A 16,348-nucleotide genomic window follows, 5' to 3' on the forward strand; every position below is an offset into this window, starting at 1 on the left:
TCCGCATAGAGCGACTCTCGGTGCACCTCCCCACCCCGGACCAGCACCCTCCCATCCCCCGACTTCCTCAGCGCCATATCCAGTGTTCAATTGCCAGCGTAAAACGTAAGGGGGACAGGGGGCACGCCTGCCTCGTCCATCGGTGTAGTCGAAAATACTCCGACCTCTTATTCATGGCCACACTCGCCATTGGGGCCTCATACAACAGCCTCACCCAACTGACAAACCCCTCCCCAAACCCGAACCTTTCCAGCACCTCCCACAAGTACCCCCACTTGACCCTCTCAAAGGCCTTCTCCGCATCTAGCGCCACCACTATCTCCGCCTCCCCTTCCACTGCCGGCATCATAATAACGTTCAATAGCCTCCGTATATTAGTGTTCAGCTGCCGCTCCTTCACAAACCCCGTTTGATCCTTGTGGATAACCTGCGGCACACAATCTTCTATCCTCGTGGCTAAGATCTTTGCCAACAACTTGGTGTTCACATTCGGGAGTGAGATCGGCCTGTATGACCCACACTGCAGGAGATCCTTGTCTCGCTTAAGGATCAAGGAGATCAGCGCCCGAGACATCGTCAGGGGCAAAGCCCCCCTCCCTCGCCTTGTTGAAGGTCCTAACCAACAGGGGGCCCAGTAGGTCTGCATACGCCTTGTAAAATTCAACTGGGAACCCATCCGGCCCCGGCGCCTTCCCCGACTGCATGTTCCCTATCCCTTTAACCAGCTCCTCAAGCTCAACTGGCGCCCCAGACCCTCTACCCATCCCTCCTCCACCCGTGGGAATCTCAGCCGGTCCAAAAAGCGCCCCATCCCCCCCCTTCTCTGCCGGAGGTTCGGACCGATATAGTCTCTCATAAAAGTCCCTGAAGACCTCATTAATGTCCACCCCCCTCCGCACCACATTTCCTCCCCGGTCCTTAACTCCACCAATCTCCCTAGCCGCATCCTGGTGTGCCAGCATCCTGCTCGCCTTCTCCCCAAGCACGTACACCGCACCCTGAGCCTTTCTCCATTGAGCCTCCGCCTTTCTGGTGGTCAACAAGTCGAACTCAGCCCGAAGGTTGCGCTGCTCCCTCAGCAATCCCTCCTCCAGGGCCTCCGTGTACCTCCTGTCCACCCTCACCATCTCCTCCACCAATCTCTCCCTTTCTCTCTGCTCCCCTCTCTCCCTGTGGGCCCGAATGGAGATCAACTCTCCCCGAACCACCGCCTTCAGTGCCTCCCAGACCGTCCCCACTTGGACCTCCCCATTAACTCTGGTGCGGCCGCTCCTGGAGTACTGCGTGCAGTTCTGGTCACCACATTATAGGAAGGATGTGGAAGCTTTGGAAAGGGTTCAGAGGAGATTTACTAGGATGTTGCCTGGTATGGAGGGAAGGTCTTACGAGGAAAGGCTCAGGGACTTGAGGTTGTTTTCGTTAGAGAGGAGAAGGCTGAGAGGTGACTTAATAGAGACATATAAGCTAGTCAGAGGGTTAGATAGGGTGGACAGTGAGAGTGTTTTTCCTCGGATGGTGATGACCAACACGAGGGGACATAGCTTTAAATTGAGGGGTGGTAGATATAGGACAGATGTCAGAGGCAGTTTCTTTACTCGGAGAGTAGTAGGGGTGTGGAGCGCCCTGCCTGCAACAGTAGTAGACTCACCAACTTTAAGGGCATTTAAGTGGTCACTGGATAGACATATGGATGAAAATGGAATAGTGTAGGTCAGATAGGCTTCAGATGGTTTCACAGGTCGGTGCAACATCGAGGACCGAAGGGCCCGTACTGCGCTGTAATGTTCTATGTTCTATCGTTGGCCTCCAGGTACCTCTCGATGCATCCTCTAACCCGCCCCCTCACATCCTCGTCCGCCAGCAGCCCCACCTCCAAGCGCCACAACGGGCGCTGGTCCCTCTCCTCCCCCAGCTCGAGGTCCACCCAATGCGGGGCATGGTCAGAAATGGCTATCGCCGAGTACTCAGCGTCTACTACCCCCGCAATCAGCGCCCTACTCAAAACAAAGAAATCGATCCAGGAGTAGGCATTATGCGCATGGGAGAAGTATGAAAATTCCCTGGCCCTCGGCCTCGCGAACCTCCAAGGATCCACCCCTCCCATATGGTCCATAAACCCCCTCAGCACCGTAGCCGCCACAGGCCTCCTACTCGTCCTAGAACTGGATCGATCCAGTGGCGGATCCAGCACCGTGTTGAAATCCCCCCCCCCCCCCCCCCCCATTATCAGGCCCCCCACCTCCAAATCTGGAATCCGGCCCAACATGCGCCGCATGAAACCTGCATCTTCCCAATTCGGGGCATATACATTGACCAGCACCACCCACTCCCCTTGCAGCTTGCCGCTCACCATCACGTACCTCCCGCCGCTGTCTGCCACCACACTTGACGCCTCAAACGACACCCTCTTCCCCACCAGGATTGCCACCCCCCCGGTATTTCTCCATATACTTTCTTAACTGCCCGCTTAATCTGTCCTGCTAAATCCTAGAGTTTGTGCACATATACCTCCAGGTCCTACTTGCTTCAGAATCATGCAGTTTATTTTAGTTTGTCTCTTCCCATTCTTCTTGCCAAAATCATCACGGCTCCTGTATTAAATGTCATCTACTACTTAGTAGTTTGCCCATTTTCACCCATCTGTTTTTTAAAGTTTAACACTCCCCTCCTCTTAGTTCACAATATTTCCACGTCTTAAATAATTTTAAATGTTAAAATTGTGCCAAGCACCCCATAGGCTCTTAATATAGATTTAGAAGAGCAGGGTTTATACCAGTGACTCCTGGGGAGCCTCACTCAAACTCTACCTCCAATCCAGAAAGCAACTGTTCACCATGTTTCCTATCCGGCCATTTTTGTAATCATGTTGCTGCTATCACTTATTCCATGAACTCTTAACTGCTCACAGATCTGTTGTGCGCCAATTTATCAAATTGTATTTTTTTGTTTTTTTAGACTCAAGCCCTTGGATGTGGAGTTCATGAAGGCTATACACAATAAAGTGAACGTTGTTCCTGTCATTGCTAAGGCTGACACCCTTACACTGAAAGAAAGAGAGAGGCTCAAAAGAAGGGTAGGCACAGTAACCACTATGTGAAAAATTAAGAGGATCACTCAAATTTCAGGTTCAGAAGTTTTACGGCTGTATTACCAATGAAAACTTGATACATGGCAATGGTAGCTCATACAATCTTGGGGTTATCCCCTTCCTGTCACTTGTCTTTTGGTAACGCTGCTATTCCATTTATCTCTAACATCCATTCATGAGCTGCCCTGGATGTCACGATCTTGAAGAAGGCAAATGACTCTAGGTGGGCATTATTTCAATAGTTTGGTTGGCCTTGTATTGTTTCTCTTTATACCTGACTCACATTTAGCAACTGCTCCAAGTGAATATTATTAAATCAGGAGCTTAATGTACATTAGATGTACAGATGTATGCTTTGACAAAGAGTCATCGGATTCTAAACGTTAGCTCTTTTCTCTCCCTACAGATGCTGCCAGACTTGCTGAGATTTTCCAACATGTTCTTTTTCCTTTTAGATGTACAGACTTGTGTTCTGTCCATTGGTGCCATATGCTGCACTCTGCAGTGCAGCCCTTCAGCAACTTATTTCAATAGACTTGCTTTCTAGAGACATGCTCTTCAGTTGTGAATGATCATTCAACAGTAATCTACTTCTGAAATCTTGGACTTGGAATTAAGCCTATGGATATGCAAGTATGGTTGGTCTGTGTTCAGCCTGTGAGATCATGTAACTGAAGTCTCTCGTCATTGGGACCATTCTTGTGGCTATTCCCTGTACTCATCTCTAATGCCATCACATTTGTCCTAAAGTGTGGTGACCAAAATTGGACACACTACTCCGGTTGAGGCCGAACCATTATTACGTCTTAATTTCCTTGCTTTGATACTCCTCTATTTATGAAACTCCGAATCGATATTCCTTTTTAACCACCATCTCAAACCTGCCTTGCCATCTTCAATATTTTATGCACATGTACCCCCAGGTCTTGCCCTCCCTTTAGAAGTCAGGAGGTTGAGAATGGATTTGTCCTGGGTTAATTAAAATCAAAGATTGGTAGACAAAAAGGAGGTGGTCCTGGTATGGTTGAGGTGCATTGCCCTGATGGGGAAAGGTGGAACAACCAAAATCACAACTCCTTGAAGTGTGAATGACTTAGAGTAAGATGAAATAAAAAGAGGGTGTTGCATATGAGTTTATAATATTGTGTTTTGGGACTGTCTCCAGTTTTAAGTTGAAACAAAGGGGGGTCATATGATCTGTTCTGAAGTCTGACTGACAATAAACCTGGGCGGTTTGATGGTGTTTGAGATCAAAGGAAGGCTTAAGATTGTTTTAGTAGGAAGAAGGTGAAAGGCATTTCTGCTTGGCGAGAATGGCAGAAGCCTGTATGTTACTAGTGAGGACTGAGTCTCCAGTCCCAGAGAAATGTTGAGAATGTCTGGTTGTAAACAGTTGTACACTAAACTGTCCATTTAATTTCAAGATGAAACAGTTGGGCTCTCAAGGATGATTAATTAGAATTTCTACTGAGATACCAGGGCCATGTGATTCATGTTGTCATGAGGAAGGATGCAGAGGAAAACATTGTAAAGATCAGGTTACAGCTTTTCCCAGTATATTAATGTTAGGAATATTAGGAGTCTGCCTGGATTTGTGAAAGAGAACTGCTAGAGGCCAAAAATGTGTCTCTGGTTCAGCACGTAGGAATGTGGGTGGAAGTTGCGCTTGAATTGAAAACCCCAAATCTGTGGGGAGTTACAAAGAAGCTGAAAGAGTTGCCAAGCTTGGGCTAGAAGAAGAGTCTTTGGAAAAAGAAAACCTCACTGCGAAAGATTGTTCTCGGATTGCAAGCTACCAGGCTGATAAAAGAAATGAGGAGGAATAAACCTCAGGAACTAAGAATCACTTTGTTTAATTATAGGAAAGTAAGATATCTTGTGTAAATGGCAGTGTGAGGTATACAAGTGACGTGTTTTTATTTGGGTTGGGCTAAGAACATGAAGGCTATTCTGAGATTTAAATTGGAAGTTGCCTGCGAAGATAGTGACATTAAATAAACACATGGGCTGGGGTTCTCCAACCCCGTGCCGGGTCGGAGAATCCCGGGGCAAGGGCGATTCCCGCCCTGACACCGGCTGTCCTATTCTCTGGCGCCGTTTCTCAGGGGCCGGTGGGATTCCTGCCACGCCAGTCGGGAGCCGTTGACAGCAGCCCCCCTGGCATCACCCTTTAGTGGGCGTAAAGTTTTGCTCAATCCCGCCAGCGTGAATTACTCCCCTCACACGGCGGGACCTGGCAGGTAAGTGTGCGGGGGTGGTCGGATCCGATCCCAGGGGAGGGCCCCCACAGTGACCTGGCTTGCGATCGGGGCCTACCGATCTGCGGGTGGCTGGTTCCGTGTGGGGCCTTTCTTCCTCCGCGCTGTAGGGCTCCGCCATATTGCCCGGGGCTGGCACGGAGAAGGGAATCCCTGCGCAAGCACGGAAATATGCCAGCCGTTCTATGCATGCACGGAAATACGTCGGCCGGTCCACACATACGCAAGATCACACCGGCTGTTCTGCGCAAATGCAAACTCATGCCAGCCCTTTGTCGCCGGCTGGAGATGGGGAACCACTCTGGCATCAACCTAGGCCCCGAGAAAGGTGAGAATTCCTCACTCTCGGGGGGGGGGGGGGGGGGGGGGGGCTGTTGACGCCAGAGTGATTGGCGCCTGTTTTCCCGCCAGTGTGGGGACATAGCCCCGTTATTGCAGAATCCCGCCCCTAATTTCTAATTTGTTGCAGTAGCTGGCTGAACCTGAAATCTTAATGCATCATTCTTTCAGCTATTAACTGGAAGTTCACAATTTCAGTCTCTATGGGGATCGTAGCAGGTGTGTGTAACAGATGCCAGATGGTTAATACGAGTAAGAACGAGGTTGAATCTAGGAAGTTCAGCTGGGAAGTGAAAAAGGAAATGAGGGCCAAAGAGAAACTACTTTGCATCTCTTTTTACTGAGGAAGAATGTGCTGCCAAAGACATACTGACCGAAGAGGTAGTTGAGATGCAAGGTGGGTTTAAAAATTGATAAAAGGATAGTTATTAGAAAGGCTGTTTGTACAGAGCAGACTCTTCCCCCTCTGACCCAAGTCCTCTCCCCCCCCCCCCCCCCCCCGGCAAAGCCCTGGGCCATCTGCACCCCCCCCAGATATCTAAATCTGGATGCCACCCTCCCGCCCCTGCCTCCATCCTGGCCGGTACACCACTAAGTGTTCACTTTTGTCCAAATTTAACTTGTACCTCAAAGGACCCAAACATTCCAGTTCCAGGATCCCCCGCCCGGTGCCTGCACTACTCCCTCCCACACCTCTGAACTCCTCAGCGCAATGGCCGAAGGCTCAAGCACTAGTGCAAATAACAGAAGGGACATGAGACACCCCTGCCTGGACCGCTGGTGCAGAGCAAAATACCCAAACTCCTATTGTTCGTGTGGACACTTGCCCTCGGTTCCTTGTACAATAACTACCCACTCCACAAATCTCGGCCCGATCCCAAACCGCTCTGCCACAGCCATCAAATACCACCACTCTACCTGATCAGATGCCTTTTCTGCATCCAACCCAACCACCACCTCTGTCTCCCTCTTCCCCCTGCCGGTGTCATGACCACATTTAACACCCTGCTAATATTCGAGAATAGCTGCTTCCCTTTCACAAACCCTGTCTGGTCTTCCCCATCACCTTCGGGAGACACCCCTCCAACCCAGCCGCCAGCACCTTTGGCAATATCTTCACATTCCCTTTCAATATCGATATAGACCTCTGTTGGATCCTTATACTTCTTCAGCAGCAAGGAGATCGAGGTCTGCCCCAAAGTCTATGGCAGCACCCCCTTTCCCTATCGCCGCCTCAAACACCCCACCATCAGCAGTGCCAACTTGTCCCTAAATAATACTCCACTGGGAACCCATCCTGCCCTGCCATCTTCCTCGACTGCATTCTCCCAATTGCCTCCTTTGCCTCCTATTCCCCTATCTTCCCCCACCCCCCCGCAACAAGGGTATTCCTAACCGTCCAGGAATTCCTGCATCTCTGGTGGCTCCGACCTACACAAATTGTCCTCGAACACCCTATTAATCCGATATGGAGCCACCACCAATTTCCCCGTCTTTAAATTAAAAAAAAAAAAAAATTTTTTTTTTTATTAAGATTTTCACAAAATATAAACAACAAGACAATATTAACAAAACAACCATGGTAAAAACCCAAGAACAACAACCACCCAACTACGAAAGCAACTACAAAAACCAAAACAAAAAAGCAAACAACAAAAAGGAAAGAGATAACACCCGCCACATCCAACAAACACATGTACCCAATTCGCCCTCCCACCGAGCCACCCCCCCGCTGGTAACGGCAACTGCGCCGTTACCAGCGCCTCCAGGCTCGTGCCCACACAGGACGCCATCTCCATCCTCTTCCATGCTGCCCCTTCCCCGTCCATTACCCACTTACGCACCATCGCTGCGTTGGCAGCCCAATAGTACCCACAGAGGTTGGGCAGCGCCAGCCCCCCCATCCCCAATTTCCCCGTCTTATCCCGCACCTGGACAATTTACCCTGCTGCTGCCTCTCTCCGAAGTTGGCCTGCCAACATGCATGGCCTTCTCCCCATACTCAAACTGTTCCACTTGACTGCCTCAGTTGGTGCTCTGCCTTGTGGACAACCGATTAAAACTAGCCTGTAGCTCCATCCTTCTATCCAAAAGCACTGGATCTGCATCCCTGCATACCTCCTATTCACTTCCATCTACCATCTTTTTTTTTTTAAACAGACAATTTTATTGAGGTATTTTTGGCATTGTAAACAGTAACAATATGCATTAGTGTGCAGATACCAATTACAAAAAACATAGTGCAAATAACAGTACCACTCTCGCAAATAGACCCACCTATTCTTCCCCTCTACTCTACTCTACACTATTCTACCCTATTCTACGTAGTCTGACTTATCCCGATGTGCCGGACACGAAAACTTTCCAAGAATTAATGGAATTGGTGAAAGAGCACTACGACCCAAAACCACCCCTCATTTTGCGTAGGTACAGATTCTACACAGCGAAGCGGGAAGACAGGGAGTCAGTCACATTTCTTGACCCGTCTGAGAAGGCTGGCGGAAAAATGTGAGTTCGGCCCGACGCTAAATGAAATGCTTCGGGACCGGTTAGTGTGTGGTATAAGCAACCTCGTAATACAGAAACGCCTGTTGGCAGAAACGGGGCTAGACTGCAGGCAGGTGTTACAGCTCGCACTGTCCCTAGAAAAGGCAAGTGGGGCGCAGGAACTACAGGTCACGCCAATGGAGGTAGATACCTGTGAGAGGGACTACCACAACGGGTCCTGCTACCAGATAGCCGCTCTCAAGAAAAACCTGAGGAATAGAGGGAAAAAGGAAAACCCCAGAACTGCCCCCAAGTCTGCCAGGACTAACTGGAGACAGAGGGAAGTACCAGCTGAGGCTCCCCCAACAGAGGAGGACCGTTTCTGGCACCAGACAGAGTGGGGTAACAACGACAGAAACCCTAGAAGGAGGTGGCAAATGAGGAATAGCAGGTGGGGACGCAGGGAAGTACACAACCTAGACGCCCCATCCTCCTCCGAAGGGGAACAATTATATAATATTATAACGAAGAAAGCAGAACCCATTTAGATTACCCCATGGGTGAACGGGCGGCCGACAATAATGGAAATAGACACTGGTGTGGCCATATCCGTAATGGGAGTGGCAGCATTTAGAAAAATCAAAGATGGACTCCAGCTAGTAACCCTAACAAAAACATTGACGAAACTTAAAACCTACACGGGGGAACCCCTGGAAGTTCTAGGTACGACTCATGTACCCATGGAATATGAGAAACAATTGCTCAGATTACCGTTGATGATAGTAGAGGGCTCCGGACCGACCTTAATTGGACAAAACTGGCTGAAAGACCTAAAATTAGATTGGATGAAATTTTTCCAGAGTGGAAGCGGGCAGTTGAGTGGAGTACTCCAAAAATACCCGGAGGTCTTCCAGGAAGGTTTGGGGGAAATCATAGGCGCCAAAGCAACTTTACACGTGGCCCTTCCGAAACTTTGTAATGCCAGGCCGGTATCTTTTGCATTAAGGAAGAAAGTAGATGACGAAATAGAAAGGTTACGGCGCGACGGCATTATCAGGTCAGTATAGTTCTCTGAATGGGCAGCGCCGGTGGTACCAATTTTGAAGCCAGACGGCTCGATACGTCTCTGTGGAGATTTCAAACAGACGGTAAATAAATACGCATTGCTGGACCAATACCCAATCCCGAAAATAGACTACCTATATGCCAAATTGGCAGGTGGGCTTTTGTTCACGAAACTGGACATGAGCCACGCCTACCTGAAGTTAAAACTGGACCAGGACTCCCAGAGGTTCGCTACGATCAACACCCTGAAGGGCCTTTTTCGTTATACTAGGCTACCTTTTGGAGTGTCATCAGCCTGCGCTATATTCCAGCGTACGATGGAAAATATTCTGCAGGGACTACCGCAGGTGCCGATTTATTTGGACGATGTCTTAATCACTGGTAGGACAAACAGGGAACACTTAAGGAACCTGGAGGAAGTGCTCAGGCGTTTCGCAAAGGCAGGCGTACGGCTAAAAAGGGAAAAATGTGTTTTTCTGGCCCCACGTGACTGGGAACGCGAGTAGCAAATGCAGATGCTTTGAGCAGAATTCCCCTCCCGGACACTCGACCGCAAATACTAAAAGTAGAGGAGACAGTAATGACTCTAAATTTTTTAGACACCCTACCAGTAGACGCACAACATATTCGGTTGTGGACGCAAAAAGACCCAGTTTTAGCCAAGATGAAGCATTTACTGCTAACAGGGGAACTGGAAAGACCAGTGGAGCCCCAGATGCACCCATACTGGAGCAGAAGGGACCAAATAACCGTAGAAGACGGTATCCTATTATGGGGAGCCCGGGTAATAGTCCCAGCTCAGGGCCGTCAGGCAATCTTAACCGAGTTACATCACGGACACCCAGGGGTGTCTAAAATGAAGATGCTAGCTCGAAGCTACGTTTGGTGGCCAGGTTTGGAGACAGACATAGCAGCCTTGGTACGTCGGTGCCAGGAGTGCCAACAGGGGCAAAGAGTGCCACCAGCGGCGCCATTGCACCTGTGGGAATGGCCAGGCAGACCGTGGACCCGCCTGCATATTGACCACGCCGGCCCTTTCATGGGCTCAATGTTTTTGGTGATAGTGGACGCCCACTCCAAATGGTCGGACGTCCACCGGGTAAATGCGGCAAGCACAGCATCGACAATTGAAAAGCTCAGGGCCTCGTTTGCAACACATGGACTTCCGGAGGTATTGGTATTGGACAACGGAACGGCATTCACAAGTGGGGAATTTGGAAAATTCCTGAAGGAAAACGGGGTCCGTCACATCAAAACGGCCGCTTACCATCCAGCGATCAACGGCCTGGCAGAGAGAGCGGTCCAGACACTTAAAGCGGGACTCGAGAAGCAGCCGCAGCGTCAATGGACACAAAGCTCTCCCGCTGGCTGTTTGATTACAGGACCACACCGCATTCCACAACGGGCATACCGCCAGCTGAACTCTTAATGGGAAGGCGACTGCGAACGAGGCTGAGTCTCCTTTTCCCAAATTTAACGGGGAAAGTGGAGAAACAACAGGAGGCCCAACGCAGGGGGCATGGTAATAGTCGGCAGCAGAGACATTTCCAGGTGGGGGCACCGGTTTGGGCCAAGAATTATGGGAATGGACCAACGTGGGTCAAAAGCACGGTAGAGTCCCAAACAGGGCCCATATCCTATGAGGTTTCGAAAGGTAAGGTGCTGAAGAAACACCTAGACCAAATAAGGGCAGCAGAACAACACCTGGAGGCAGGCGATGCAGGACCGCCTCAAGCTGGGATAGCCCAGACGGAAAGGATACCCACACCCCAGCCCCGAGCAATTTCTCCAGACCCCGTCATCTAGTCGTCAGAGTTGGAGATGGACACGTTTGAGGAGGCCGCCGCGACTCCTCCCCCAAGGAGGAGGAAGAACAACTTCCAAGGAGGTCGTCAAGGAAAAGACGGACACCTATAAGGTACACCCCAACCACTTCGGAGAACGACCCGGTGGACGACACAGGTGACAGACCCAGACATGAGGAGCAGGAAGAATGCCAGCTGGCAGGAATTCCTCGGACCTTGGGGGGGAGGGGTGTAATGAACTCCAATTGGCTTTATTGGTTGGCTAATTGGAGTATGAGCTCCCTCAATGATAGCTCATTGAGGAGGCCCATATAAACACCTGTGTAGGCTTTGTGAGCCTGTCTTAAAATGACTGGACTGCTAGCAGCACTGTTTGTAGCTGCTCCTGTAATATCGTTATTGTAAATAAATATTGGTGTGGTGACGGAACTCCTGCCTTCCGTGGATTACTACAACCAGTCAACAAAGTGATCACTGGGTTTGTATGGGTGGGCAAGACCCCGCGAGTAAAAAAAAAGAAAAAAAAAAGGGGATGCTTGAGCAGAGCCGGGGAGAGGACCGGCTGGTGCTGCCAAACTTCAGTAACTACTATTGGGTGGCGAATATAGCCATGATCAGGAAGTGGGTGGTGGGGGGAGGGTCGACATGGGAGCGTATGGAGGCGGCCTAATGTAAGGGCACCAGCTTGGGGGCGTTGATAACGGCGCCTCTGCCGTTCCCGCCGGCACGGTACTCCACCAGCCCTGAGTGGTGGCCCTGAGAGTTTGGGGGCAATGGAGGAGACACGTGGGAGTGGAGGGAGCATCGGTGTGGTCTTCAATCGGTAATAATCACCGGTTTGTCTCGGGAAGGATGGATGGGGGGGGGGTTTGGGAGATGGCAGAGAGCAGGGATTGAGAGAATGGGGGATATGTTTATAGACGGGAGCTTTCCTAACCTGAGGGAGCTGGAGGAGAAATTTGGATTGGCGAGGGGAAACGAATTTAGGTACCTGCAGGTGCGGGACTTCCTACGTAGGCAGGTTTCAACCTTCCCGCTCCTACCACCAAGGGAGATACAGGACAGGGTAGTTTCCAGAGTGTGGGTGGGACAAGGGAGGGTTTCTGACATCTACAAGGAACTTACAGGGTCAGAGGGGATGCAGCCGGAGGAGCTGAAGCGCAAGTGGGAGGAGGAGCTGGGAGGCGAAATAGAGGATGGTCTCAGGGTGGACGCATTGAGTAGAGTCAACGTGTCCGCAACATATGCCAGGCTCAGCCTGATACAGTTTAAGGTTGTTCACCGGGCTGACATGATCGTGGCCCAGATGAGTGGGTTCTTTGGTGTAGAAGATAGGTGTGCAAGGTGTGCTGGAGGGCCAGCGAACTATGTTCACATGTTCTGGGCATGCCCAAAGTGTAGGGGTTTTGGCAGGGGTTTGCAGATGTCATGTCCACGGTGTTAAAAACAAGGGTGGCACCGAGCCCAGACGTGGTGATTTTCGGGGTGTCGGAAGATCCGGCAATCCAGGAGGAGAAAGAGGCAGACGTTCTGGCCTTTGCTTCCCTGGTCGCCCGGAGACGGATATTATTATCTGTAATATCTGCAGCCTTGCGGGGCCCTGGTATTGAGGACTATTGTGGGGGAGGTGTTGTTTATTCTTACTGATTGTGGTCTGTGGGTCAGAAAATCGAGGATCCAGTTGTAGAGTGAGGACCCATGTCCTAGGTTTTGGAGCTTTGATATGAGCTTAGCTAGGATTATGGTGTTAAAGGCGGAGCTGTAGTCAATAAGTAGAAGTCTGATGTAGGAGTCCTTTTTGTCAAGATGCTCTAGGGATGACTGTAGGGCCAGGGAGATGCTGTCTACTTTCGGACCGGTATGATGGTGGTCTTCTTGAAGCAGGTGGGGACTTTGGAACGGAGTAGGGACAGGTTAAAGATGTCCATGAACATATCAGCCAGCTGGTCCGCGCAGGCTCTGAGTGATCCCGTCGCCTTCCAAGGGTTCACTTTCAGGAAGGCCGATCTGACTCCGAAACTATGACGGTGGGTATGGGTGTGTCATGGGCTGCTGGGACACTCTACAGAGGATCATTGGTCTCCTGCTCGAACCGAGCAGGAATGCATTGAGTTCATTGGGGAGAGCTGTGCTGCTGCCGGAGATACTGCTCGGCTTCACTTTGTAGCCCGTTATGTTGTTTGGGCCTTGCCACAACCGCCGAGAGTCTGTAACATTAGTCTGTGACTCTAACGTGGTCTGATATTCTCTCTTGGAATCTCGGATGGCTTTGCGGAGGGCGTACCTGGATTTCTTGTAGAGGTCAGGGTAGCCTGACTTGAACACCTCAGCCGTCTTCAGTAGGGAGTCAGTCTTGTGATTTGAGCCATAGTTTTCGGTACGCAGTTGTCCACACATTCTGATGAAGTCTGTGACGGTGGTGGCATACTCATTTAAGTTGGTCACTGAATTATTAAATATGGACCAGTCCACTGTCTCCTTCAGAGGCAGTTCAGAGAAGGTTTACTGGACTTGTACCTGGAGTGGGTGAGTTGTATGAGGAAAGGATGGACAGGCTAGGCTTGTATTTGCTGGAATTTCAAAGAGTAAGAGGTGACTTCATTAACAGAGTACCCAATTCTATAGTTTTCCAATTAAGGGGCAATTTAGCATGGCCAATTCACCTACCCATCAATACATCTTTGTATTGTGGGGGTGAAACCCACGCAGACACTGGGAGAATGTGCAAACTCCACCGAGACAATGGCCGGTGCCAGGATCGAACCTGGATCCTCAGTGCTGTGAGGCAGCAATGCTAACCACTGTGCCACCATGCTGCCCCTAACTTCATTGATCATACAAGATTGACAAGATGGACGAGGAGAGGATGTTTCTTTTTGTGAGAGAATCTAGAACTAGGTAGTGTTTGAAAATAAGGGCGCCATTTGGGAGGCACGGTAGCACAGTGCTTGGTACTGTTGTTTTACAGCGCCAGGAATGTGGGTCGATTCACGGCTTGGGTTACTGTCTGTGCGGAGTCTGCACATTCTCCTCGTGTTTGAGTGGGTTTCCTCCGGGTGCTCTGGTTTCCTCCCACAAGTCCCAAAAGACTTGCTGTTAGGTGAATTGGACATTCTGAATTCTCCCTCAGTATAACTGAACAGGCGCCGGAGTGTGGTGACTGGGGAATTTGCAGTGTTAATGTAAGCCTACATGTGACACTGATAAAGATTCTTCTTATTAAAACTGAGAAAAGGTGACTTTTTTTGCTCAGAGGGTTTAGAATCATAGAATCTCTACAGTGCAGGTGGTGGCCATTCGGCCCATTGGCCTGCACCAACCTGCCGAAAGGGCAACCTGCCAAATGGCCACCCCGCCTAAGCCTGTAATCCCACTTACCTACATCAGACTGCAAGAAAACTGGAGCACCTGGAGGAGAACCACGCAGAAACGGGGAACACACACAGTTACCCAAGGCTGGTATTGAATCCACGTGCCTGGTGCTGAGAGACAGCAATCATGGCTACGATGTCGGCCATCTTTGGAACTCCTGTCCTGAAATCGTGGTAGAAACTGTCGTTGAATCGGGGGTAGGCAGGATGCAGATTTTAAATTGCTATCTGATCAGCCATGATCTTTGAATGGTGGAACAGGCTTGAGGGATTGAATGGCCTACTCCTTGTTAGTATGTTAACAGGTAAAGGAAAATCTTTGGGGTTATAGGGAAAGCAGAGGAATAGGATTAGCTAAATTTCTGTTGCAAAGAGCTGGCACAAATTTGACAGGCTGAATGGCATCCTTCTGTGCTGTGTAGCCATTCTATGATTTGGTAGGTATTCTCAAACTGTGTGACTTTAAAGATGAGATTCTCTGGATGCATGAAGTTAGAACAGAAACTGAACTTTAAAAAAAAAAATTATTGAATAATTTCTTTACCTGAGTTACATCACAGGCCTCTATTTAAATGTCAGCACCCACCTCCTGACTCCAGTGCTCGTGTATAACTTTTCGTGTTTCATTTCTCACACTCTTCATTTACGTCGGGCACACCTGTGTTTAATTAAGCCAAAGATGATAAAACCAGACATTTTCATATGAACGTGTTCTGACAGGAAGAGTGCATCTGGACCACTGTCCCATCTCTTTGGTCGAGCCTATCCAACTAGTCTCCTGCTCTTGGCCTATTAGTTCTCTACTTCCAGCTGGGATTGTTCTCTGATCCTTTCAGTCAGAATATATCCGATCGCAACCTGATGTGAGAAAGTGATTTCCTCATGGCACCTCTGGTTCTTTGCCAATCACCTTCAATCTATCTTCTCCTGCCTTCCTGCTGTAAGAAACACTTCTCCTTTCTCCATGTTTGAATCCGGCAGTAATGAGGTAAGGAGCCGGGTGGCTATGTCCGAACTCAACCCAAACTGCGTATGTGAGCAGATTATTGCTTGGCAAACGGCGCTTGATAGCACTTGATGACCCCTTCTGGGCTGGTAGTTGGATGGGTTAATTTTTGTTCTGTTTCTTGTGATTAGGACACTTGGGCAATTTTCCACATTGCCGGATAGATGCTACTGTTATAGCTGTGCTGGAACAGCTTGGCTAGGAATGCGGCAAGTTCTGGAGCACAAGTCTTCAGTACTATTGCCGGAATATTGTCAGGAGACACAGCCTTTGCAGTATCCAGTGCCTTCAGCAGTTTCTTGATATTCCATGGAATGAATTTAATTGGCTAAAGACTGGCATCTATGATGCTGGGAAACTCTAGAGGAGACCGTGATGGATCATCCACTCAGCACCTGTCTGAAAATTGTAGCAAATTCTTCAGCCGTGTCTTTCGCACAAGGCTGGGCTCCCCTGTTGTTTGAGGTGGTGGAGTTAATTATGGAGTCACCTCCCCCAGAGTGATACCAGGAATGAGACATTGGAGAAGCTGGGATTGTTCTCTGATCAGACAACACGAAGAAAAGATTTGATAAGAACATAGAACATGGAAAATACAGCACAGAACAGGCCCTTCGGCCCACTATGTTGTGCCGAACTTTTGTCCTAGATTAAGAACAAATCAATCTACATCCCAGCATTCTACCGTAATCCATGTACCTATCCAATAGCCGCTTGAATGTCCCTAATATTAAAACAATTGTTTACTACATTTCTGATTTTCATTGTATCGGCAAACTGAGATTATACCCTGTATTTAAAAAAAAACCAAAACATTTTTTAATGTTTCCACAGTCCCAGAGGACAATAGGTTGCTCTCCCCTTTTGAGAGAGAGCTGACTGGTGGTGATTTAACCTGTGGGTCACCACACATCAGGTGAGGGGAAAGA

The 16,348-nt window shown here is 49.4% G+C and overlaps 1 protein-coding gene across 4 annotated transcripts in view; it reads left to right on the top strand.

The window, feature by feature from the left end:
- Positions 1-16,348, top strand: part of sept2 (septin 2) — a 109,168-nt gene that overhangs the window by 75,935 nt on the left and 16,885 nt on the right. For all 4 annotated transcript variants that reach the window (XR_005462768.1, XM_038815127.1, XM_038815128.1 and 1 more), the window contains exon 7: positions 2,956-3,073. Coding sequence is in view for 3 of the 4 variants with exons in the window: in XM_038815127.1 (XP_038671055.1) it covers positions 2,956-3,073 (118 nt within the window). In the remaining variant the exon portion in view is untranslated. The remainder of the gene's footprint in view (positions 1-2,955; positions 3,074-16,348) is intronic.

Source organism: Scyliorhinus canicula, chromosome 13 (assembly GCF_902713615.1).
Source record: "Scyliorhinus canicula chromosome 13, sScyCan1.1, whole genome shotgun sequence".
Taxonomy (NCBI): Eukaryota; Metazoa; Chordata; class Chondrichthyes; order Carcharhiniformes; family Scyliorhinidae; genus Scyliorhinus; species Scyliorhinus canicula.